General features: G+C 45.3%; 1 protein-coding gene across 2 annotated transcripts in view; it reads right to left on the bottom strand.

The window, feature by feature from the left end:
- Window positions 1–3,161: 3,161 nt before the first annotated feature.
- PTPN11 (protein tyrosine phosphatase non-receptor type 11) overlaps window positions 3,162–26,537 on the bottom strand; it is an 86,541-nt gene continuing 63,165 nt past the window's right edge. The window contains exons 11-16 of one of the 2 annotated variants that reach the window (XM_004753269.3): window positions 22,464–22,630; window positions 21,244–21,311; window positions 20,588–20,739; window positions 9,652–9,764; window positions 7,796–7,897; window positions 3,162–7,105 (exon numbers count right to left, since the gene is read on the bottom strand). In XM_004753269.3, the coding sequence (XP_004753326.1) occupies window positions 7,828–7,897; window positions 9,652–9,764; window positions 20,588–20,739; window positions 21,244–21,311; window positions 22,464–22,630 (570 nt within the window). In that variant the 3' untranslated portion in view covers window positions 3,162–7,105; window positions 7,796–7,827. The remainder of the gene's footprint in view (window positions 7,106–7,795; window positions 7,898–9,651; window positions 9,765–20,587; window positions 20,740–21,243; window positions 21,312–22,463; window positions 22,631–26,537) is intronic. The other variant, XM_004753270.3, reaches the window with a different exon arrangement.

The following is a 26,537-nucleotide window of genomic DNA, read 5'->3' as shown; positions in this document are numbered from 1 at the left end:
AAACAAATGAGACCGAATTGCACACGAGATTGAATCATGAGGCCACATTCAAATGCTATCATTTCCAAGACTCAGCCACACTGATGAAACTCGGGGGCTCAGGCCACCTGAATTCTCCATGAATAACCCTGCTTGAATATAGTGTTATCATTCTTAATAAAGGAACTTTGTTAATTATAAAGCTAAACTGCAACTTTTAAAAGTTTTTTATTTATTTAAGTTATCTCCACACCCAACACAGGGCTCAAGTCCACAACCCTGAAATCAAGAGTCACAAGCTCCTTGGACTGAGCCAGCCAGGCGCCCTAACTAAATGACGATTTAACTTTGCTTTGTGCGAGTCTATGAAAACGCGATGCAGGAAAAAAAATCCTTGCCCCAACGACATGAATTTGATTTCTCCCTTAAAAAATGTGATGTTGGTGATGATTACAGAGTGAAATGGTTCATTCCAAACCATAATGTACACTCTCGATTATACGAGGAAGTCCCAGCAAAACTGGCCTAGATTATCGAAAATAGTGAATTTAGACATCAAGAACATTTACGGTTAAAAATGCAGTGTATATGGGAGCCTGGGTGGCTCAGTGGGTTAAGCCGCTGCCTTCAGCTCAGGTCATGATCTCAGGGTCCTGGGATCGAGTCCCGCATCGGGCTCTCTGCTCAGCGGGGAGCCTGCTTCCTCCTCTCTCTCTCTGCCTGCCTCTCTGCCTACTTGTAATCTCTCTCTGCCAAATAAATAAATAAATATTTTAAAAAAAAAAATGCAGTGTATAGATACACAGAGAATGGAAACACTAAAACATGTAAACATGTACTCCATTTTGTTGCAAAAATGTGTCCCAAAAGTGCTAGAAAGGCCATCCATATGAATCACAATACAGAGAATCATTCTCCTTTGTTCAGTGATGGAGAAGCAAAAGTTGAGCAGAGAAACAGCTATTGCTTGCAAGGTCATTTTTAGAAAGAGATACACACACACAAACACACAGGTTTCCCCACTGGTCAGGAGGAAGCTCAAGCGACCTCCACCACTGAATTCTAATTCCCCTCTAATCCACTCCTATGTAACTTTCACTTGACATTAACAACCTGGACACTGTCTACTCCAGTCCAATTAGAACTATCTGCCTCCCTCCAATTAGACCCAGCGCCTCGAAAGTGGGACCAGTTAGTTCTGTTCATCCATTCCTCGGAGACTAGGCCCCTTGGGGTGTGGATTTCATCTTTGCTGAATGGAAGAGAATCTGAAGCCCAAATCCCTGCCAGTCCAGTATAACCATACAGTCTTATCAGGTAGCGAGGACTTCAAATCTGCAATCCCTTTGTGCATACGCTGCCGGCAGGCTTTATCGGGCAGTATCACTTTCTCACAACCTTCATTTTAGAAGCGGTATTTTGTATCATGATGTCACTTCAGGATTTCAATTGTCTGACCTCAAATGACATGAGTATCAACTCGTTGGTAACTGCTGCTATTGATAAAACAGCAAATCTCTATTTCAGACTCATTATCATTTCGCAAATTCAGTTCTTTGGAAGCATCGCCAGCTCCTGGGCGGGAAATGGCACCTGCAGTGAAGCCATTCACTCGAGGTCCTGACGGTCCCTTTGTGTGGCCTCTCCCAGAGCCAAAGCGAATGGCTGCATGCAAAGCATATATGTAGCAGTGCCCAGCAATGAGTAGGGACTTTCTTCAGAAGCTTTTTCACTGACAAGATGATCTAGTCCATCCAATCCTCAGTTCTCCATCCACAATTGATTTGTTACGGGAATTCCCGCTTTGTCTCTAATCCGCACATTTTCCCGGGGCTTTCCTTGTGCGTAGGAACAAAGAATGTTCCTTGTGCGTAGAACTGGAAGGCTCTTTCACAACACGTAAAGACAAGATATTGCCGATGCCTTCTCAAATACGTATGGCCCAGGATCTCAAGAAGGATTATGGGGAATGAGGCATCTCCAGGCTGGTGGCGCACCCAGCACCACCTCTGGAACCCCAGAAGGTCACCAGCACTGCAGCACAGAGGCCCTCTGTCTGTGGAAGGTTACGTGCCCCTGGGAGAGACAACGGAGCCCCTCCTCATAATCCTCATCGTTTGGAAGTGGTTGTCTGATCTCTGCCTTTCCTGCTGTGTCTGAGCAGCCCGAATCTTCAAGCACTTTCTGCATCCCAGTGGAAATCTCTGCTACTGACCTGTGCAAGGTCCAGCTCCCACTAGGACATCACCCTTGGGAGGGTGGCCACCATGTCTGTGCCAGTCATTGCTCGGCCCGAGTCTAGCACAGGGGCAGCATCTGGCATTGCCCACAGGCTCCCTATTTTGAATGGCTAGAGGACTGGTCTCACGGGTGAAACCAGCCAAACCTGACGGATACCTGTTGAGTAACTCGGCCAAGACCAAGAGGACAATAATATTTCACAGTGTAAATAAGTAATATAAATCTCTTCTTAGATTTACAACAGAGAACTGAGAACTTATTGCATTACTTATAAAACGATTTCTTTCTGCCAATGTTCATGTGGCACTGTCAAAAGCAGCAAATGGACTTGTTTACTTGTGGCCTAAACCTAAAGGGACGAGGGGTGCCTGGGTGGCTCAGTGGGTTAAAGCCTCTTGCCTTTGGCTCAGGTCATGATCCCAGGGTCCTGGGATCGAGTCCCGCATCGGGCTTTCCGCTCAGCTCCAGGAACCTGCTTCCTCCTCTCTCTCTGCCTGCCTCTCTGCCTACTTGCGATCTCTGCCAAATAAATAAATAAATAAATCTTAAAAAAAAAAAAAAAAACCTAAAGGGACCAGACAGTGTCCTGTGGTACACAATTTCCTCCTACGACCCTCTTCTATCATCGGCACTCCACAGCCCCATCGGGTACCATTTACATTGTATGTTTCCTGATTGTTTCCTGTTATATTTTATAGACATACTTTCTATTCGTTACTTACTCCTAAGTTCTTGCAAATAGCATCCCCTGCCTGTCTCCCGAAGCTAGTCAGAGTGGGCACTGAATGAATGCCTGAGGAACTGACTCATGTATTCTGTATTCCCAGTTACCTTCCAGATAAGAGCTGCTAAATGTCAGCATTTGGCTAGTGGAAGAGGTTGAGGGACCTATCATCCCGGTTTTTCCTGGACATTTCCAATGAAGTAAATGACTAATACCATAAAATAAGAAAATGGTTTTATTCCTAATTTTTAGTTCCCATACAGTTTACAAATACACGTTTACTCTGATAATACGGCTTTGCAACTAGCAATGCAACTGAACTAACACCCATAAATACAGGTGGGGAGACAATTAACATCCACTAATGTTTCTCTACATAAACTATTCTTTTCATGTCATTTTTTTTAAAAAAACAATTGCAAACAGACTACATAATACATGGGCAAAAAGGCAATTAAGTGAATCTCTCGAAACACTAAATGTATAATAAACAGTGCATATTATCAACATTTACATGATTCACATCAAAATGATGACATCCTAAAACGTATTCCTTTTAAAGGATAGATTTATCAATAAAATATTACATATCTTTTAATACTCTGGTACAATACTTCATATACTGCAGGAAAATTAAATGTAGGTCTAGTCATCAGCTTAATAAAGGATCCTTTTCCATTAGCTTTTATTAATAAAAGAATCACAATTATGTCATAAATAAACAGGCAAATTATTAATTACATGATTTGAGGTTTAGGATGAAAACTTGTAAAAATTAGTTTGATATACAGCAAAGTTATACAACACACTAAAACCAACTGTTTAATATTTTTGCCTTGTGTGAACTGCCCATAGTGAAAAAAGAAAAACTTTTCAATGATAGAAGAAACAATAAACTGTATTTTCAGGAGGAAGAGGGAGAAAGGTTTCAACAACATTAAGGGCTAATACAGATTCTAATAAAGGCATTCTGAAATCAGGGAGGCCATGTGCTTGCTATACAAAACTTTATTCCCCCAACAACATACAGAAAACAGAAACTGCACTGGGTGTGTCCTTATGTCTACAGTCTAAATTCCCCTCATGGATTAATAAGCTACAACAAAACACTTCACAATTGCATACCTTTCCACATTCCCCCAAACTAGAAATAACCCAGGATGTTGTATGAGTTCTTCAGATCCCCAGTAAAGGTACCCCTAAAAAGAATCTTGATAATCTTCTTGGCTGTTCCAAAGCAACTGGGCTCCATAAAAAATGCACAAACACCAAGAAAGTCAGACAGCAATTTTCTCATGCCCATTTTGCCACCTCTGAAAAGTCACTGATTCAATGGGAGAGAGGACCATGATTTTCAGGAGGGTCATCCACTGGAGGTGAGGTGTCTTTATATTATTTAAAAAAAAAAAAACTCTTAGGACTCTGAAATTTGGCTTTTTAAAAAGAAACCCCAATACCATGTGTCAGATAATTTCTTCACCCCAAATATAAAACCCTATGCTTATCATTTTAAAATACTCCACCAGCTACAGGATATTGTGCAAATTTAATGTCTACCAGCAATCCAGGAGCAGACTTCTTCCCTGTATCTATCACACCTACTTGCCAGGTAATCTGATCAACCTATTCAAGTTCTCACCACGTGCGGGCCCCGCACCTCTGACCTCCTCACAAACCTCCTCTTTGGAACTTCCATTTCCACAACTTTTTTAACACCTGCACCTCCAGCTCCCCACACTTTCATCACCCCTCTCCCCGATTCCATCTCGTGGAGAGGAATCTCAGATCTGAGACCCTGCAATCCCCTCTTCACCGGACACATGACAAACCTGAGCAACCTAGGGGCTACGACAATCTTGTCTTGGCAGAGGTTTACATAACATGATAGCTGGCTGACTTCGTGGAGGGAAATCTAAACGAAATCAATGTCCTGTAACAAGCAAAGCTAGCCTAGATCAGGCGATTCTGTTCTGAGCACGGAGTAACTCCATCTTAAGCTACAGGCGGAGACATTAATGCAGCAGGTAAATTTGTACAATCAAACCCTTGTATGCTGGTGAAAGACTTTGCCCTCAAAGTCCAGAGTCTCAACTATAGCACAAAATCAAGGCAAAGAAGGAGAATTCAATGCGACAATGCAATAAAAGGAGCAGGATTCAAGACCCTTGTTGCAAATACTGAACTGGAATCTCTCGCTTTACACGCTTGACAAGAAGACAGTAGTCACTGACATTCCCCTTAGAAGGTGATTACCTCTGGGCCATACCAGTGTTCTAAAGCCATTCTAGGTTCACTGGGTTGGGGGGTGGGTGTTGGGGGGAGCGTCAATGTGCATTTTGTCTGTGAAAATGGCGGCGGAGGCAGTTTCCAAACTACCTCAAGACTTCACAGGAGGTAAAGACCTCAGAATCGAAGCACTTGCAGGGCTAGACCGGTCGGGAGCCAAAGCAAGAAGACTGCGCAAGGAGACCATAACCTAATGGCCAAGCCGCCATGGCACTTTATCGTCTTTACAAAGTCAACCAGTGATTCTTTCACTGAAACACACTCACCGAAGGATGATTCCACACACAGGGCAAAGAGGATGTCTTTGGAGAAGGCACTTCAGGTAGAACGGTAGCAAATCCTACTGCTTGACTAGAACAAAAATGAGCCACTGCTAATTCAGTCAGAGGGGCGGTGGCGTCGGACTGAACCCGCGCACGCGGGGAGGAAGCGCCTCCTGCGCCACCCTCCGCCGGAGCCTCGGGGTGGGTTGGTTCTGCTCAACACAGCCCTCCTTAGAGACCAGTTTCCCAAAGCGCTGGTTCAGAAAATATGCTCAGAGCCAGCAGAAGTGGAAGCTTCTAGAAGGCCCTCTATTTGTTAGTTTGACTTCCAGCTTACACCAGCAATCGCAAGCTGCTTCCATTTCCCAAGGTCACGAGCAGCTTCTCCTTCTAACCATTGCTATTCTCGTGTGGCACTGCTTCTGACAGCCCATTACTCTGGCGCCCCCCCCCCCCTGTGGATCACACCTCTCCGCTCCATGCCTTGGTGCCATCCCCCTTCCCGAATCTGGGCTGGCCCTGGGATGCTTTAATCACGAGAGGGCAGTGGAAGTTCTGGGTTTAAGTCTTAAGCAGGCCCGGCCATTACTGCTTGATACCCTTGGGAGTTCTGAGCGGCCATGTAGGTGGCCGCCTACCCTGCTGGCGGGGCCACTTGGAGCCATCGCACGCAGAAGGAAAGGCCGGGGACCTGCAGAGAGAAGCCCATCCACCCTTGACCACACGGGTAACACCGGCGAGAGGACAGGAACAGCACAGAGGAGCCCAGCCCAGGCTGAAGAACAGGGAGGAGGCGAACACGAGAAGTACTGTTTCAGCCGCTGCGCTTTGGGGTGGTTTGTCACCAACAATCGATAACCACAACGCTGGCTGGTTATCCACACATGCGCTTTTTCTGCCCCCCCCCAAATACGAGACAATGACTCAAATGAAAAGAAAACGTGACAACCATTTCCCCACCACATCCTTCTCAGCCTGGTCATCTGCTAAGAAGAAAACACATCTTTTCTCCCAATTTTCCATGATTCTTTTTTCCCATGATTTTTTAATGGCAATGCAAAGGTAGATAGTCGACCTCTGACAGGCTGAGGCCACTGGCTTAATTATCATTTAGCCAAAAAAAGAGGCCATCAAATGAATTATCCACTACTGGATAAGCAATGATAAATGAAACTGTTCTCACTCCCACGGGATGTTGTCACCTTTTCCAAAACGTTTTTCCTCTTATGAAAGCCCTGTCATCCCTCACAAGGAGAAAAATAATTGAATTTTAAGGTCATAAAAAGAAAAGAAAATGCCAATAAGTAGAATTTGAATCACCATCATCATTAAAATATAGAGCACAATTAACGGCTTCCTCAATTTAAAATAAAATTCTATAAAATATAACACTGTCTACATTGTAGAGATGATTTCTTCTTATCTGAGGAAATGAGTAATTGGTAATCAGGTATTGTCGAGTTAGAATATAGTGGTCTTTAAATGGTTCTGAACTTTGCTTATCCAAAGGTAGTCAACCACAACACAAGCCTTGCAAATTCAAATTCATTCTTCGCATGTACTTTCTTGCATCTGTTCTTGATCTTTTCAGGGAGAGGGTAAAGGTCCACATCTGGGGAAGAAATAAGCTAGAATTTTTAAGGAGCACACATCTAAAAGTTTCTCAAAGGCATTAAACCATTTTCAAGTGCATTCAAATCTTCTAAATGTACTACCCATTGAGATGGGAATTTCAACTTGCAACATTGAAACTAGGAGTTTCCAACATCCCTCACGACCTGGGTCGCTGTCTATAGAGGTGACTGAGGGAGGAGACGTACTAGGGACAGGAGATGCCAGAGACAGTGCTGGAAGGGATGTGGAGGTGAGAGGGAGAGGTGCAGGCCCGGGGAGGCCAAAGCCCGGTCACACAGCCAGTCAGGGGCCAAAGGGGATGAGAACACAGGCGTCCTGATGCCAACCAGCCAGAGCTGTCCCCTTGCCTCCCGGGTCCCCAAAGACTGTCTCCGGCACAGCTTGGGTCAACCGACTCTAATACAAATGGAAGGTACAGTGACCCCTGCCCTTCCTCACCCACATCAACCGTCTCTCTGCCCCTCACAGAATTAACTCCGAATTTGGTTTCAATCCTTAATGAACTCAAAAATAAATCCAACTTAGGAAAAAGGAGCTTAGGAAGAGAAAAAAGAGGCTGGCTTGTCAAACTTCGTTGTGGTGCCCCTCGCTAGAACACTCACAAATTGTCCGCCTGTCAAAATCCCCACCAATGACATAAAGACCCGGAGCACGTGCATGTAAATACCTGTGTCTGTGCTGAAGTCCTGCTGGGTGTTCTCATCTGAAACTTTTCTGCTGCTGCATCAGACCCACATTTTCATAGACTCTAGCATTATCTTCTCTCATTCTGAAAAGAAAAAAAAAAAGAAAGAAAACATGAATAAAAGCGCTGGCCACGCTAAGCACGCACGGTATTTATAAAGCACATAATCCATTCTTTGGGGGACCCGAGACGGTACAGACACAGGCCCCCAGGAGCTAACGCTCTAGGACAGGCTGTGAGACACGAACATACAGCAAAAGCAAGCTAACAGAAGAGTAAGAGTCTCGAGCCCCTGTGCTCTCTGGGGTCGGAGGAAAGTGAGCCGTTTTTCTGGCACGCAGAGCAAAGGAGGCCTGTACGATGAGATCTTGGAGTGAGGCCTTCGAGCAGGGTAAAATGTGAGCACAGAGAAAGGACCGGTATTCGTTTCGAGCGGAGGGAGCCTAACAGGCAAGAGGTCCAAGAAGGAAAGAGCAGGGGCAGTGAGGCCCACGGAACCCTGAATCCCGCTACATGAAGGGGAACAGTGAGGGTGAAGCTCATGGTGGTGTAGGCCCCGGGGATGGAAGGCCAATGCACCAGAGGCCAGACTCCATTCTACTGAGCAGAATGGAGATCAGAGTAGCCCCTGGGGGACAGAGGACCCAGCAGCCATAGATGCCAACCTGAGAGGGACAAGAAGGGGCTTGGGGTCCGAGGGATAAGGAACACGATGGAAGTGGAGAGGCAGAGAATGTGTCACGCGGAGAGGCCACTGGCGGTAAGGGAGCGGTCCTAGTTCCTGTGCTGTGCCAATATTCAGGGAAAGCTCTCTGGCCAGGACTCAGAGCCCTGATGAGCTTGGCGCCACGGCACATGTCAGCAGACAGCAATTCAAAATATCAACTTTCCCGATCAGTCCACCGGGAAAGCAAAAAGCAGGCAGAAGGAAGAGGCAACTTGGAGGAGAGAATACTTTTGCTGTATAATTTCATTTCAATGTTAACTAGAAGCCAAATGTAAATATAAGCCTCATATTTGCTATCTAAAATGTGTATATAGAGTATTAAAGTCAGCAGGGGTTTAAAAATCCACATCAGAAGCAAACAGAGATAAGACTCTTGGGCAAAAATAAAAAGTAAATGTTAAACCACAGACTACCTTAGAATATATAGAAAAACAATAATTTAAGACTGTCATTCACATAATCGATTTAACAAATGTTTTCCTAACACATATTTTAGCTTAAACAAGGGGTTGGCAAAGTTTTTCTGTCTCAGTCTCTGGCATATAATATTCTCTGTGCTGCCGTTTTTTTTTTTTTTTTTTTTTTTCTTTTAAATATAACACCTTAAAAACCATTCGTGAGCTGTACAAAAACAGGCATGGCCAGAATTTGGCCTGAGACCTCCAGTTCATGGACTCTTGATTTAAAGGCTCAAAGAAGATTTCTGTTCTCTGCTGACAGGAAAATTAGCAGATCATGATGTTGTTGGGACATTAATGGTCAACTTACTTACTTTTATTTAGCATAGAGTCTTAAAACAACCAAAGGGGCGTTACCTACCTTTGTTGTCTATCATTAACAAGAGAAATCATCCCCACCCCATAAAAAGGAAAATTCTATTCTTCTTAGAGAACTACCACTGGAGAGACTGATAACCTCACATAATCATAGTTAGTGTACCAATCAGCCTTTGGTTTAGGTAAATTAAAATTTAGTTTAGAAAGCCACTGACACACTTGTTAATCAGCAGGGTAACAATAATGACAGGCCTGTGCTGCAAAGACCTGCTGGTTTTTAAGCTTTTCTATAGGACTGTGTTCAGATAGAAAGAATTTCCTTCATTACTACTTACTCTGCACAAGATGGTGTTGGGGTACAAGGCGGCAGGGGACTCTGATCTCCACTTGTCTGGTCCGTTAGAGAATACTTAATATTTGTATATTCATGCCCTTTCCTCTTGCTTTTCTGAAAGGTGAAGATCGCATATATGAGGAAATGGACTTTTTTAAAGGGAAAAAGAAGCGAAGAGGCATTGTACGAAAGACAGACGGACAGACAGGCAGACAGAAAGGTTGGACCCTGAATAATGACACACCGATCAAATGAGGGAATTCACCTCAATGTAATTAACACCATACAAGTGAAAAGTACTTTTGAACCATATAATTCAAAAGCACAGAGTCATGCATTAACAACTTACTATATTAAACCAAATGCATCTATTTCTGAGCTAAGAGAGAATTCTCACTTTCTTTGCCACATTAACATCTAATCAATCATTCATAGTTCACTTGCAACACATTTAATGATTCTCAGATAAACAGTTAGGCAAAGAGTTCCAGAAGTAAGTTCACCCCGTGTAAAAATGGCCTACAGGTACAGAAGATGGTAGCATTGTACTGTATCCCCCCCACCTCCCACCTCCATCCCAGAAAAGACCCTAGGCATCTTTAAAACTTCATTTTTGGCTCTAATGATACTCTTGGGGAAAAAAAAAATTGGCAAGGAAAACCAGTAGAATGTAATCTCATTACAGATGCAGAGTGAACTATATTTGGTAGGAGTCCCGGTTACACGATTTATCACTCTTCACTCCTAAGTTCACCTAAAAACAACCAATTCTGAAAACTGAACCCACCAATCATCATTATATAATGGTGCCTTCATTCAATGATTATTCAAGAAAACCAGCAAATATCAGAAAGGGTATCCACATCAGATACTGACACAGAGCAGGGACTTCCACTCGCCGCTGGGGAGAGGCTGAACTGGTGCACTATTGGTCCGAACTCACGGGACTGACCAGTTGGTATCCAGTAATAACAAAACTATATTCGACAACCTTGATCATTTGCTTCTTGAGAAACTCATACACAGAAGCCTAAAAGGGCTATAAAAGGATGTCCAGGGACATGTTATTCTTAATAATGTCGACACCAAGAGAATAAATCGATGTGATGTATTCATACCATGAAATAATATGCAACAGTGAAGAGAAACAACAAAAAGACAGACTATGTGGGGCGCCTGGGTGGCTCAGTGGGTTAAGCCTCTGCCTTCGGCTCAGGTCATGATCTCAGGGTCCTGAGATCAAGCCCCGCATCGGGCTCTCTGCTCAGCAGGGAGCCTGCTTCCCCCTCTCTCTATACCGGCTGCCCTGCCTACTTGCGACCTCTCTCTCTCTGTGTCAAATAAAGTCTTTAAAAAAAAAGAGAGGGGGGGGGAGATACTGTGTGTTTATCAAAACAGTTTTCATAATCAATATTAAGTGGAAAAACACAAATTACAAAACAACAAAACAGTATGACACCATCTGGAGGAACATTCTAAACCTATAAAACGGTGTTATCTATTGTGTGTAGATTATTGGTATTTGTATTTTAAAAAGAGATTGGAAGCAGGGGTACCTGGGTGGCTCAGTTGGTTGAGCGTCTGACTGCAAACTTAGCTACTGCCCTGTAGTTCCAGGGGTAGAAGTGAGGGGTGCACTGGGGCTGACAGTTGTGCCTGCCATATTCGATTGCTGTTATAAAAGGATAAAGAGGGGTGCCTGGCTGGCTCACTCAGAAGAGTGTGTGACTCTTGATCTTGGGGTTGTGAGTTGGAGCCGCATGTGGGGTGTAGAGAATACTTTAATAATAAAAAATAGGGGCGCCTGGGTGGCTCAGCGGGTTAAAGCCTCTGCCTTCGGCTCCAGTCATGATCTCAGGGTCCTGCGATCGAGCCCCGCGTCGGGTTCTCTGCTCAGTGGGGAGCCTGCTTCCTCTCTCTCTGTCTGCCTCTTTGCCTACTTGTGATAGCTCTCTCTGTCAAACAAATAAATAAAATCTTTAAAAATAATAATAATAATAAATAAATGGGAAAAAACTTGGAAGAAATGTGACAAAACAAAATGTTCAATTACAGGTATAAGTACTATTAAGTGGTTTTTTTTTTTTTTTTTTTTTTTTTTTTTTTTTCAAAATGAAACATAAGGGGTGCCTGAGTGGCTCAGTCGGCTAAGCAACTGCCTTTGGCTCAGGTCATGATCCCAGGGTCCTGGGTTTGAGCCCTATATCAGGCTCCCCGCTCAGCGGGGAGTCTGCATCTCCCTCTGCCTACTGGGCCTGCCGTTTCCCCCTGCTTGTACTCTCTTTCTCTCTGACAAATAAATAAATAAAATCCTCAAAAATAAAAAATAAAAATAAATAAATAAGCAAAATGAAACATAAAACAAATTTAAATCCACTGGTGAAGGTTCTTCTCCCTCTCCTTCCTCAAAACTCACCCCAAAACATCAAATAAAAAGCAGAAAATCCTAGTTCGCATACAACAAGAGTTGTTACGACTCCAACCTATAAACTATAAAGCAACCATATGTGAACACAGCCTAAGAGACTCGCTGTCTGACTCTTCACAGAAAAAGCTTGACATTAACAGGCCCCTAGCTGCTTGCTGTCTGTTCGCTCCCTCGTGCGGTCTGCAACCGTGTGGAAAAGCAAACGTCCTAAAGGACAACTGGGTGACAAGATGCAAAGTGCTGCGGACCTTGGATGACCCTGTGGAGCTGAGATGCCCAGTTCTTTCCCAAACAGACTGCCAACTTGGAGCTTTATGTTAGAAGAGAAATGAGCTTCTGTCTTGTTGAAGCCACTATTAATTAGACTGTTAAAGCAGCCCAACCTGTTTGTTACCTGACCAAGCAGCCATTACGGAACTTACAGTCTAGGAAAGAAGTTACAAAAAAGAAATTCAAGGAGAAAATGTCTTGTTTACACAGTATTTTAATGTTTTGAACAACTGAGGGGTTGTTGTTTTTTTAAAGATTTTATTTATTTATTTGACAAACAGAGATCACAGGCAGAGAGGCAGGCAGAGAGAGAGAGGAAGGGAAGCAGACTCCCTGCTGAACAGAGAGCCTGATGTGGGGCTCGATCCCAGGACCCTGAGATCATGACCTGAGCCGAAGGCAGAGGCTTTAACCCACTGAGACACACAGGCGTCCCTGAACAACTGTGTTTAAAAATTGAAAGGCCTCAAAAAACAACCACAGATTCTTAGCGCTGAAATACTGACTCCCACAAAAAATTAGTTTTTAAAAGACAGAATGTAAAATGAAATATTAAGGGGCACCTGGGTGGCTCAGTGGGTTAGGGCCTCTGTTTTCGGCTCAGGTCATGATCTCAGGGTCCTGGGATCAAGCCCTGGGAGCCTGCTTCCCCCTCTCTCTGCCTGCTTGTGATCTCTGTCTGTCAAATAAATAAAAATCTTAAAAAAAAAAAAAAAAAAAGAAAGAAAGAACTATTAAGTGGAAGACCTGACAGAGAATATCACTTATTTTAAAACTCGTTCTGAACAGTTGGGCAACAGTTGGTCTCAGTTCAGGTCTTGATCTCAGGGTTGTGAGTTCATGTCCTGTGTTGGGATCCACACTGGCGTGGAGCCTTATTAAAATAACTTAAAAAGAAAAAAAAAAAAAAAACCACCTTATTCTGGAGTTGAAAAATCCTAACTCTATTTTTTTAAAGAAATACACAATCAGTAAGTTGGAAGTATGAGCTTGCTTCCTGCTCAACACTTTTCTAAATTGTGGTAAAAGAAAAATGACAGACACATGAGATACAGCCTCCTGACAAAATTCTGAGTGCACAATGCAATACTATCAGCTATATGCTATTGTTGTGCATCAGATCTCTAGAACTTTTTCATCTTAGATCACTGAAAGTCTATACCCACTGAACAGCAACCTCTGTTTCTCCCTCCCTTCTAAATACTTTCTTGAAAAAAATCAGTATTTTTATTTATTTTTTTTTAAAGATTTTATTCATTTACTTGATAGAGAGATCACAAGTAGGCAGAGAGGCAGGCAGAGAGAGGAGGAAGCAGGCTCCCTGCCGAACAGAGAGCCCAATGCGGGGCTCGATACCAAGACCCTGGGATCATGACCTGAGCTGAAGGCAGAGGCTTAACCCACTGAGCCATGCAGGCACCCCCAGTATTTTTACATATAATGATTACAAAAGAATTTTCTAAAGGGGAATACTTAATACAAATGGGACAGGAATTATTTCAGTCAATTAAGTTGCTCAAGGAAAAGCATAAAAATACTGGAGTTTCTCTGCTTATTTAGAAAGAACAAGAAATAAAACTGATCCACAAATCAGATGAGTTCATTTCTCAGGACTGTGACAGCCCAGGCTGTCCGTATAGAACAAGAAAAAAGTATCAGGGGATAGAGATTGTTTTGATTTAGGGGAGGGGTGTAGAGGGAGATTTGTTACGGAGCCCTAAAAAAATGGTCTGAAATTCATCTATCCTTCCCCTGAATTCAAGGACATAGCAGAGTTACCAAACCTTTTGTAGTATTTATACTAAATCTTACAGCCTTGCAGCTGACACACAGTCAAGGTTGAGAGGAGGGTCCAACCACAAGTCTTGAAAATCATCTGGCATTAAATATCTTGCCATGTGAAATTAACTGCAGTCCATTCTTAAACTTTAATTTACAAAAAAAGCTTGAGGTGCCTGGCTGGCTCCATCAGTAGAGCATGCGACTCTTGATCTCGGAGTCGTGAGTTCGAGCCCCAAGTTGAGCAGAGAGATTACTTAAAAAAAAAAAAATTAAGACTACAAAATAAAGCATATATTAATTTTTTTGAAAAGCCCAAAAGCCAAGAGCAGGAGGAAAAGGGACAAATGAAAATCCTCTTGGGGCGTCTGGGGGGCTCAGTCTGTTAAGTGCCCAACTCTTGATTTTGGCTCAGGTCATGATCTCAGGATTGTCAGATGGAGCCCCACATCAAGTTCCATGCCGGGGGGGGGGGGGGCCAAGAAGCTGGCTTAAGATTCTCCTTCCCTCTCCCTTTGCTCCTCCCCTCCCCTGCTTGTGTGCACGTGCACACTCTCTCTCTCTCGCTCTCTCCAAAAAAGAAAAAGAAAAAAGAAACAGAAAATGGGATAAATAGAAGAGACAAATCTTCCTTACAAAGGAATTCTAAATAAATTATATAGAAACTACCCATTCCATGGGGGCACCTGGGTGGCTCAGTGGGTTAAGGTCTCTGCCTTCGGCTCGGGTCATGATCCCGGAATCCTGGGATCGAGTCCCGCATCGGGCTCTCTGCTCAGCAGGGAGCCTGCTTCCTCCTCCCTCTCTCTCTCTGCCTACTTGTGATCTTTCTGTCAAATAAATAAAATAAAATCTTTAAAAAAAAAAAAAAGAATGAAAGAAAGAAACTACCCATTCCAGAAGCTGGAGCTTGATTGCTCCCCTTCCTTTGGGTATGGTTTGCACTAAATGACTCACTTCCAAAGAAAAGAGTAAGGACAAGGAAAAAGTGTCATTGTTACAGTGAGAAAAATCTGGCAGACACCACCTAAGCCAAGTGATGAAGGTTAATATCCCCAGGCCATGTTATTATCGGGTACCCCTTGAGCGATGAGCAGGGCACCTCGCAACTCACCTTGTTGGTACTCGGCCCCAAAATTCATTACTCCAACCAAATCACAAGAAAACATCAGACAACCCCACACTGAGGGCCATTCTATAAGATAGCTGACTAGCACTCTTCAAAAGTATCACAGTCAAGAAAAACAAAGACTAAGAAATTAATATAGATCAGAGGGGCACTAAATTCAATGTGGGATCCTGGACAGGATCCTAGAACAAAAAGGAACACTCATGGGAAAACTGGTGAAATTCAAATAAATTGTAAAATTTAGTTACTAGCAATATATCGGGGTTGATTATTTAGTTTTGATAAAGGTACAATGGTTATACAAGATGTCAACATTACAGGAAACTGAATGACGCACACATAGGAACTCTGTATTATCTTTGCAACTTTTCTAGAAGTTTAAAGACTATTCCAAAATAAAAAGTCAATTTAAAAAAACTACTAGATGGAAAAGGAGAGTTATATATACAATAGAATATATAAACCCACATTAATATGAGGTTGTATAGCAAAAGTTCAACTACAGCAGTAATTAATTAGCTAATTAGCAACACAAATACTGCAATACAGTACCAGTAAGTACAGCCAGATCTTGGCTTCAAAATACCACTCTACAATAAAGAGAATCAGGGCTCCCGGGAAAAACAGCTGGAGAGTGCAGGCCACGCCTTCATATTCCGGCATCAGAAAGTGTACGGAAGCAAGATGGGCCACCTGGGTGGCTCAGGTCATGATCCCGGGGTCCTGGGATCGAGCCCCGCGTCAGACTCACTGTCTGCTCCTCTCCCTCCCTCTGACACTTCAGAGCTCTCGGTCTTTCTCAGTCTCTCTCAAATAAAGAAATTAAAAATCTAAGAAATATATATAAGGAAGTAAGAAACTAAACAAATGAACAGGGGGGCGGGGGGAAGAAGCAAACCAAGAAACCGACTCTTAACTACAGAGAACACACTGATGGTTACCAGAGAGGAGGGGGTCGGGGATGGGTGAACCAGGTGAGGGGATTAAGGAGGGCGCTTGTGACGAGCACAAGGTGTTGTACAACAAGTGCTGAATTAATAAATTCTACACCTGGAACCAAGATCACACTGTACGGTAACTGGAATTTAAATAAAAACTTCATTTAAAAAAAAGTGTAAGGGGGATGCCCAGGTGGCTCAGTGGGTTAAAGCCTCTGCCTTCGGCTCAGGTCATGATCCCAGGGTCCTAAGATCAAGCCCCGCATCAGGCTCTCTGCTCAGCAGGGAGCCTGCTTCTCCCTCTCTCTCTCTCTCTCTCTCTCTGCCTACCTTTCTGCCTACTTGTGATCTCTGTCTGTCAAATAAATAAGTAAAATCTTTAAAAAAAAAAAAAAAGGATAAGGAAGTACTCAAAAATAAACTATCAAAAGGACAGACGAACCAATTTGAACAGGTGTCCACTAGCCAAATTTGGAATAATCTAAGCAACAAAATAAATAGCAGTAATGGATCATCACCCATTCTGACATGAATGAATGAATCAATGAGGAGGGAAAGCTCTTCCTTAGAGAAGGCTCCCAACTAATAAATGAAAAGGGACTTATGGAAGTAAGAAACCATTACTGGGCAGATACCGCAGGAGTAAATTTTCCAGGCAATAGTGAGTACATGTAAAATTACTGGGCAAAAAGAATGATGGAAAGCAGGTTATTTATATAGTCTCAAACATTTCCTATAAGATACTATGTAAAAAGGGGGAAATCGGGGCCCCTGGGTGGCTCAGTTGTTAAGCATCTGCCTTCAGCTCAGGTCATGATCCCTCAGGTCCTGGGATCGAGCCCCCTATCAGGCTCTCTGCTCCGAGGGGAGCCTGCTTCTCCCTCTCCCCCACCCCGCCTGCCACTCCCCTGTTTGTGCTCTCTCTATCAAATTAATCTTTTTAAAAAATAAATAAATGAAATAAAGTAAAATAAAAAGGGGGAAATCATCACTGCACAGTGGAGAAACCTGACAGACAACACCTTCAACAAGTGATCAAAGAACACTGCCAGCCGTGAAACGCGTCAACAGAGGGACTCCTGACGGGAGGTATCAGGAGTTCATGTTCATGGCTTCTATGACAGGCCTGTCAAAAACGCATGACCTGAATCTAATCAAGAGAGCACATCAGACAAATCCAAATTGAGGGGCATTCCATCAAATAACTGGCCTGAACTGTTGAAAAATGGCAAGGTCGAGGAAGACGAAGACCGAGAAACTGTCCTAGAGGGAAGGAAAGCTATGTGACAAGCAAATGTGCCAGGGGACCCTGGACCACAGAAAGACAGGAGGACGACAAACTGGAAAACTGGATACGGTCTGCAGACTAGAAAACCGTGCTGTATCAGTGCTAACTCCCTGGTTCTGATCACTTCACAATGGTTAGGTGGAAGAATGTCTTCACTTCCAGGACACACACGTCAGAGCATTAAGGGGCAGGGGCGCAGAAAGGTTGACAACTTACGAGCATTTCATTTTTAGAAGCACACGGTGTAGATGTGGAGACAAAATGCAAATGAATGATAAAGCGTGCAAATGAATGTGCACTAAATTAAAAAAATTTTTTTAGCGTGGCTGAAATGTTAACGGGTCCTGGGGATCGAGTCCCACATCGGGCTCTCTCTGGGCAGGGAGCCTTCCGTGCACTTTCTACCTTTTGATCTCTCTCTGTCAAATTAAAAAAATTTTTTTAATACTGTAAATGGAAGTTCATAAAGAAATCTACTTTCGGGCGCCTGGGTGGCTCAGTGGGTTGGGCCGCTGCCTTCGGCTCAGGTCGTGATCTCAGGGTCCTGGGATCGAGTCCCGCATCGGGCTCTCTGCTCAGCGGGGATCCTGTTTCCTCCTCTCTCTCTCTCTCTGCCTGCCTCTCTGCCTACTTGTGATCTCTCTCTGTCAAATAAATAAATAAAATCTTTAAAAAAAAAAAAAAGAAAAGAAATCTACTTTCAAGTAAATGGCAGAGTGTGGGAAGAACCCTTTATAAAAACTTGAGAATTTTCTCAAACTCGCCTCACTTGCACCTTCCCTTGGACGCCCACCTGTTTCTGCTTCGCCTCCTCCCAGGGCCGGTGCTACTTCCTGCTTCCTTCCCCAGGCTCACCGCCCCTGATGCTGGTCGTTTTTCATCTACCCTCTTCCGCAAATTCCTTCAGTCCCGGAGGTCCTTAACTCTTCAGAATTGTGGGAATGATGGTATTGAAAAGAATAATCAATGATCCTAAGTGAGTTTCATCCCTTTGCTTAATTTAAAACTCAGGCTGCCTCACGGTTTCTTAAGGCTACAGCTTCAGCTTTCTACCAGATGACGGTACCTCTTTACCAAAACGCCAGCAATAAAGATATTCTTAAAGGAGCTCCTAAATCTGAATCACAGCTTGAGATTTAGGGTCAGAGAGACTGTATATGGTAATGAGAACACCTGAACTGCTATCAAGGAAGGGAGGGGTAGGCCCTTAAGTCACCAAAACAAGGATAAATGAAGTTTCTGAATGAAATAAAAGGAGTTTTCTTCAAATAAATAAATAAATAAAAGACAGCTTTTCCCCCAGCTTTTCTAAACAAGATTACATAATATGCCTCAAGATATTCCTGAATTTAGGGGTGCCGGGGTGGCTCAGTGGGTTAAAGCCTCTCTGCCTTCGGTTCAGGTCATGATCTCAGGGTCCTGGGCCTCAGTGCTATGTCGGGCTGTCTGCTTAGCAGGGAGCCTGCTTCCCTTCCTCTCTCTCTCTGCCTGCCTCTCTGCCTACTTGCGATCTCTGTCAAATAAATAAATAAAAACTTAAAAAAAAATGTTTAAAAAAAAAGATATTCCTGAATTTATACCAACTGTGTTTATACTGTGTTTATAAATACTCTTTGTATTGATTAGGACCTAAGTCCTTCTCTTGAGGCAACTTTATGCTTTAACTATTCCTGGCCCAAATTCACTATTACTGGGAGACAAAGAGAAAATACCCTATAGTGGGGCACCTGGGTGGCTCAGTCATTAAGCATCTGCCTTCGGCTCAGGTCATGATCCCAGGGTCCTGGGATCGAGTCCTGCATCAGGCTCCCTGCTCCGGAGGAGTCTGCTTCTCCCTCTGCCCCTTCCTCTGCTTGTCCTCTCTTTCTCTCAAATAAATGAAATCTTTAAAAAAGAGAGAGAGAGAGAAAAAATAGCCTATAGTAACCATCTAAATATTTTGCAAAACCTTACAATGACACCAAGTCAGACTTTAAGGCACTGAAGGTCAAAACCAGTACTTTGTTGATTATTTGACCTTATATATCTATACCAAACTGTTGTTGCTGAAGATGTTTTTGTACAATGAAACAATCCAGTGTTTGGGGTTTAAGATTTTATTTATTTGAGAGAGAGTGTGTGGGGAAAGGAGCAGAGGGAGAGGGACAAGCAGACAAGCACTGAGTGTGGAGCCCGACACCAGGGCTCGACCTTACAAGCCTAAGAGCGTGACCTGAGCCGAAATCAAGAGTCGGATGCTTAGTCGACTGAGCCACCCAAGAGCCCCTCTAGTGTTTTGACGTGAACTGAGAATGTACTAAGCTAACTAACAGGTATCTTACTTTGGCTAGCCAAGCTTTGATAACGTGGCTGCTGTTCTGCTAGGCTGGTTGTCTCACAATTTGCCGGCAGGTAGCATCCTGAGAAGCCCGGTCCTCTGGAAGGCAATACACAGGGCAAAGCAGGCAGGTATGGGTGCTGTTTAGACACTTCCCGTCTGCAGCCGAGCGGCGGGGCTGAGAGGGGAGTGGGGGAGACGCCCAGATCCCCAAAGGAGCAGTCTCCTCCTTTCCCTCCTCTCAGCGTCTTCCTAATTAACTCAGCTTTGTGTCTGTTATGAATAGCTTCAAATGGAAACACTCCAACTCCACATTCTTCTTCATTATGCATGGCTTATTAAAATTGAAATTTCACTGTTTCCAACTCAACCAAGTCGATGGTTCAAACTGCTGTGTGCTCCGAAGAGTGAAGCATCCGTTTAAGATAGGAGATCCGGATAAAGACAGCCCAGATCTAAACCAGAACAGCCTGGAAACTTCGAGGCTTTCAGTTCCAAACTTGCCCTGTGAAGCTCCTGGGGTCTGTCTGAGAAAATCCCAACCTTTCCAAGGGGCAGTTCCCCAAACTGCCAGGCCAGGACAATTGCAGCTAATCCCCTACGCTAAGCCGTCCTGAAATATCAGAGTAATAAAGAGAGGCCCTTCCTAGGTGGGAATGAGATCCCCTTTCCCAAACAGTGACAGATATCTCTCAGAGGCCCATCCTGCTCAAAAGAAAAGCGCATCTGGTGGAGCTACCCAGAAAAGAAAAAGAAAACCTGCCCACCAGCCCCTCTGGCACCGGTACCTGTTCTTCTTCAATCCTGCGCTGTAGTGTTTCGATATAATGCTGGACAGCCATATAGATGAACCTATACTGTGCTTCTGTCTGGACCATCCCTGACCTCTGAGACCGCACCATCTGAATGGTTTTGGGAACATCAATGTCACAGTCGACGCCTGCAAAGCAAGCATCATGAGGCATTATGAGAAACCGCAGGGCCGGGATGAAATGGTTTAAGGCACAACTTTCAGCAGACTCAGAGAGAGCAAATTTAGTCTTACATGTTCTAACTGAACGTGTTCCAAGGGCTACACTGTCCTTCTGACCGATACAAATGATTCCAGAAAATAACCCGAGAAAGTGCTGGAGGTCGGGATCCCCTCGCTTTCCAACCCCATAACGTCAGCCAGGATGAGGTGGGTGGGCAGAGACCACCGCCACACGGTCAACAAAAGACCACGGCAGTGGGACCCACAGCTCCTAAGCTGCGTTTCATGTCAAAAGCTCGAATCGAATCACTTTTGTTCTCCCGCAAAGATAATGAAAGTCAAAGCCTTCAGCCCAGATTTTGTGAAAATGTTTTAACACTCAAATTCTCTCCCCCAGGCTATTTTCACCAGCACGTTCCTTCCGTAAACAAAAAATGGGAGCTATCGCTTCTTGCCCTCCAGATGACCTACCTTTCTCTCTGATGATGTCAATAAGGATATCAATCACAATGAACGTTCCTGTCCGGCCGATTCCAGCACTGTGGGCAGAAGGACAGAGAGCAGTGACAATGGAGTCGTTCCTGGGGGTTTCGGACTCAAAACCAACTATTAATATTAACAGAAACAATGTCTGCTCTTGGGAGTATTTACAAAATTGTCAATTTGTATTTGAGAATAGATTAGCTAAGAGCACAGGGTTTTGGAGTTAGTCCAAACTGTACTTGGAGCCCAGCTTCTCCAGTACAATGTGCCTGAGCCAAGTCTCATACCTCTCTGACCCTCAGTTTCCTTGTCTGTGAAATGGGGATAATGGTACATACTTTACAAGGTGGCTGTGTGGATCAAATGTCAGTCATGTATGGGAAACACTGAGCTCAGAGGCTGGAACAGAACAAGTGCTCAATAAACAGTAGCTTTTAAAAAAGTGACGTTCCAGTCCGGTGGCTCAGTTGTTTAAGCGTCTGCCTTTGGCTCAGATTATGATCCCGAGGTCCTGGGATCGAATCCCACATCAGGATCCTTACTAAGTTGGGAGCCTGCTTCTCCCACTGTCTGCTGCTCCCTCTGCTTGTGCTCTCTCTCTGTGACAAATAGATAAAATCTTTAAAAGAAAAAAGAAAAGGTGAAGTTTCACACACAGCTATTTGCCCAGTGTACGGATGAGGGTTGGGAAACTAAACTTTCCCCAGTACGACCATGAAGCCCAGCCTTGGGTGCCAGCAGGCTGTAAACCATGGTGAGGGGCCATGGGCGGGGCTTCCAGAGCCTAGGTGGGGAGTGGTCCAAATCTTTTGAAGCAAACAAGTATCTTATGGGGGCGGGGAATGAATCTTACTTCTGTGGCAGAAGAGAATAGGATCACAATCAAGGGGATGAATTCTAAATCACCGTGTTTTTTTAAAAAGCAAAAAAACATAAGCAGACATTACCAGACTACGTAAGGGCTCCCTGAGAATAAGGACTAAGTTCACCACCCCCTGCCCGGCCACCGCCAATACCTGGCAGTCCCGCAGGACCCATGAGAAAAATACTCTGGGGTCAATGTCCCTTAGTGCAGTTTATGCATGCCTCAAACAGAGATTAGATTTTTCTCACAGTTCAAGAGCTGACGTGGGTGGATAAAAGCAAGCCCTAGTGGCCCAGAGAGCGAGGCCTGGCTGCAGCCCAGACAGGGGGCAGGGGCCAGTCACCTGCAGTGAACGACCACAGGCCCTGCGTCCATAATGCTTTCTTGCTTATGGTGGACCTCCTCCAAGAAGTCCAGCACGCCCCCAGGGTCACTGGGCACTCCGTGGTCCGGCCAGGTCCGAAAGTGGTATTGCCACACGGTTCTCTCTGTATTCCCCTGGAGTAGAGCCAAGAAAAACCAAAAAGAATTAAATAAATCAAGGGGTTGAGGAATCACCCAGTGCTGATCTTCCCCAGACCTGACGTGAGCCAACAGAACAGGCGGGCACCAAGTCTCCTCACGCTCCGTGTAAAGGTCAGATGAGTTTCCCATCACGTCTCCTTTTGGATCTGGCTGAGCAATCCTGAAGGCAACTCTTTGCCTCTGTCCTAAGAACCAAAATGTCCAGGACAGCAATTAGCTCCTTAGGAAGCTACAACCAGAGTCACCTTTCTGAATCCTCAGGGGCAGGCAATGTCCCCGTTCCTCCTCGTGCACGGGTAGCCCAACTCAGGAGGCGACTGAAGCTTAGAGGACCTGAGGCTCTCCTTCCCAGCAGATGAGAAAACAGCTGTCTTCTCAAGACATGTATTCCTCTTTGCCTTTTTACACCCAGCCCCCCTCCTCCCCTCTCCCAAAACACCCACTTTTATTATTTCGTCGTAGTATTTAAACATTCTGTTTAATACAAAGTAGGTAAGAAGTCAAGCTTTGTGACCAGAAGGCTGGGTTTAGGTCCAAACCCCCGCACTCATAATCACTGTGGTCTCCAGACCTCTCTGAGCCTCAATTTCTTCATGTGCAAAGAGGAATGATAATCTCCCTCACCGTGCTACTGAGAGGGACTTAACAAGACCAAGTAAACACACAGCCACTCCTTGGCAGCACCGTCACCAGTGCCCTTCTGGGGACAGGGGTCATTAACAAAGGTCAAGTCTAGAGAAGACCAAAAGCACCACGTTCTGGGTCTACCCAGATGAGGCCACTGTAGCAGCCCTGCTGACTGCTCCCTCTCTGTCCTCTGTATCTGAAGGAAATCCTAGCTACTGATGTTTTAAAAGTAGATTTAAAAAAGAAAGAAAAATGAAGCCAGTGTCCACCACCAGTGACCTTCAGGACATTCAAGTTAGTTGAACCACAATTAAGATCTTTTTGTGAATTACGTGCATTTAATTTACTGATGTCATGATAAAATATTTCTTGATGATATGAGTCAGCTCAAACTCGGGGGCTACACAGGAACAACAGGGAAGGAACCCAGAAGCCCAGTGTATCCCTGCTCCTCTTCCTTGGTAAATTTCTGTCCCAAAAGATCTCTGGCCTAACTCCTCCCTGCTAGGAAATGTAACGAGATCATGGCACAGCGCTTTTGAAAAAAATATAATGTGTTCTATAAAAAGCAGGTAACATGCGACCAGGAATTCTGGAGAAATCACCTGTCCTCTGATGGCGCCTGAACCCATGGGTATAAAACACAAACCCAAATGCCAACATTTCCTGTACCTGCTGCTCAAAAATCTCTGTTAGCAAGAAGATGGATGGTTTATCACTAAAACTGAAGAAACCTCCACCTGCTACTCAGAAATACCTGATAACAAGAAGATGGGCGGCGGAGCCTAAAATTGAATGAACCTATGTGGTATCTCTGGCCAGTGCCCTCTAAATCTCTTCCACTTCTGCTTGACGGCTATGTTTTCCCAGCTTCTCTCTCTGTCTCTGCAGCAGGGTAAACCTCCCCTGCCCCACCATCAGCAGAACCGCAGCCCCGCTACCATCTGAAGTCCCAGCATCCCATCCCGGACCACAACTGCCCAGGCTTCCAGCTCGCTTTGGTCCCCCGACCACCTCGTGGAGCTCCGCAGACCACTGAGCCCTCTTCCGCTCTCCACCCGCTTCTCCTGCCCCCACTGTCCCCTTGTCGGGCTTGGGTTCTGCGTACTACTTTTTTTTAAGGAGGCTCCATGCTGGGCGTGGAGCCCCAACACAGGGCTTGAGCTGAGATCAAGAGTGGGATGCTCAACCAACTGCGCCCCCCAGGTGCCCCCCACCCCCATGTACTGTTGTGACAATCCCCTTTCACCCTCTCTCCACCTCTCTCCATCCAGCACACCCCTGGGCAAAGCCCCAGGCCTGGACAAAACCAACAGCACACCTTCTCTGTTCTACACCCATGGAGAAAAATCACACCGGGGGATTGGTGTCACTGACCATGAACATGTCACAATCTGTTCACCAGCTCAACTGGGCATTCAGCACTGCCTGAAAACTCAATGGATTCCTCACCGTCTCTACACATTATTATTGAATACTTTTCCCACTTCCCAAAGATAATTCGTCTCTGATTCCCTTCGAATGCCAGTTGATGGCCTTGTCTCATGGAGAACGTGAAGAAACTGCATGTAGGCTCCTCCACCTGCGTCTGCGGTCACCTCCTCCTCCTGCCCCCTGCTGCCATCCATCCGCGATGCTCTGGAACCCATCTCCCCCCATCGCCATCCTCCATTCCTGCCTCCCTGGCCTCTTTGCTTCGCCGTCGCCAAGGCATCTCACACTCTACCTGTCCCTCCTCCTGTTCACCCTTCCGCCCCTCCACCAACCCAGCGCTCAAGCTAGAGAACCGGCGGTCACCCTTAACACCGCCCTCGCCCCCCACCCACACTGTAACCAAACCTCTTCACATCGCCTCCTCCCTCTCCTCCAGGCAGTCCTTCTCTGTCCACGGCCCCGCACCACCTTTCCCCGGGACCACGCAAGCCCTGGCTTCCCACACAGCCTCTGCCTGCTCTTCTGCCTTCACCGCAGCGCCACTGTCCCCTCACCCTGCATTTGATTCTTCCCCACGCCCTGCAGGTGCCACCTCAATGCATTTGGCACATCCGTCCATCCTTCCGTCACTCCTCTTCCATTTATTCTGGCATTTTGCATAATATTCATTTCCAAAGGCAGGAATAAGGAAACAAGTGTCAGAGTCCCTGGGCTCTAACCTGGAGAGGAGGCCACCAGACCCAGAACACCCAAGAGCCTCCTAGCAGTCCTGCTGGCCACTCGGTTCACCCGGCCCGGGCCCCCCCCCCCCAACCCTGGGACTGTCAGACATACTCCTGGCATGCAGCTCTGCACCTGCATTTGCTTGGCAGCAGCCTCGCCCAGCATCCAGCCTCCTAATACATGGAGTTCACATTCTGAACATGACAGTTGAGACTTTTCCCGACTTGGTCCCCCCTCTCTTCGGCTTATTCTCTTGATTCTCCACTTACCTTCATTCCCCATAAATCCCATTTCCCTTCAGTCTGCACATCAGGCCCGGGGTTCACAGTGACACCTCCACCTGGAGGCCCTCTCCCCATCATCTTCTCCAGTGGAAACCTGACCCAGACAAGCCCAGTGTCTTCTGAGATGATCTCTCTGACATCTCAGCCAGAAGGAAACCCAGCCTTTGCTACGTTTCATGGCACTTCGGACCTGTTGCAGCCCGTCTGCTCAGGAGCACGGCTATCTGTGTGTGTGGATCCTCGCTGCTATGTGATTCCAATTCCTCAAAGACTTCACTCATCTCCAGGTCCCCAAACAACCTCAAAAAAATAAGCCCCCTCTCACCCCAAAATTAAAATGAATCCAAATCTAACCCTGCTTTATAAAGTTAGTCACCCCAGTGACAAACTTAAACTATGTGCAGCTAAGATCAGACGCCACGGAATGTGGTCACGAAACTGGCCTCAGGCGCTTTGCCACTGCTGTTCCCGCTGCTGGAAACACTCTTCTCTGGGCTCTCTGGATGCCTGGCTCCCCCACCTTGGCCTCAAGTGATACAACCTCAGAGAGGCGCTCCCTGGCTCCTCCATCTCAGGTACCCAGTCGCTTCTAACATAACTTCCTGAAGCCTTCATAGCCTCAGACCAACTAGAAAGCTTAACCGGTTGCTGAGTTTTTAACCTTCCATCTCCCTAGGTTCTGTGAGGGCAGGGATCGCCCCCATCCTGTTTGCAATGTATCAGTATGCACCTGGGCCCCTGGTGCCTAGAAGGCACCCGATAAATCAGTAAGTAAACGAGGCCGTGAACGCACGCAAATATGAGTAACCACATGACCTCGGATT

This window comes from Mustela putorius, unplaced genomic scaffold (assembly GCF_011764305.1).
Source record: "Mustela putorius furo isolate JIRA1106 unplaced genomic scaffold, ASM1176430v1.1 tig00537248_pilon_pilon_pilon, whole genome shotgun sequence".
Taxonomy (NCBI): domain Eukaryota; kingdom Metazoa; phylum Chordata; class Mammalia; order Carnivora; family Mustelidae; genus Mustela; species Mustela putorius.
This window is presented reverse-complemented; position numbering and strand designations above follow the sequence as displayed.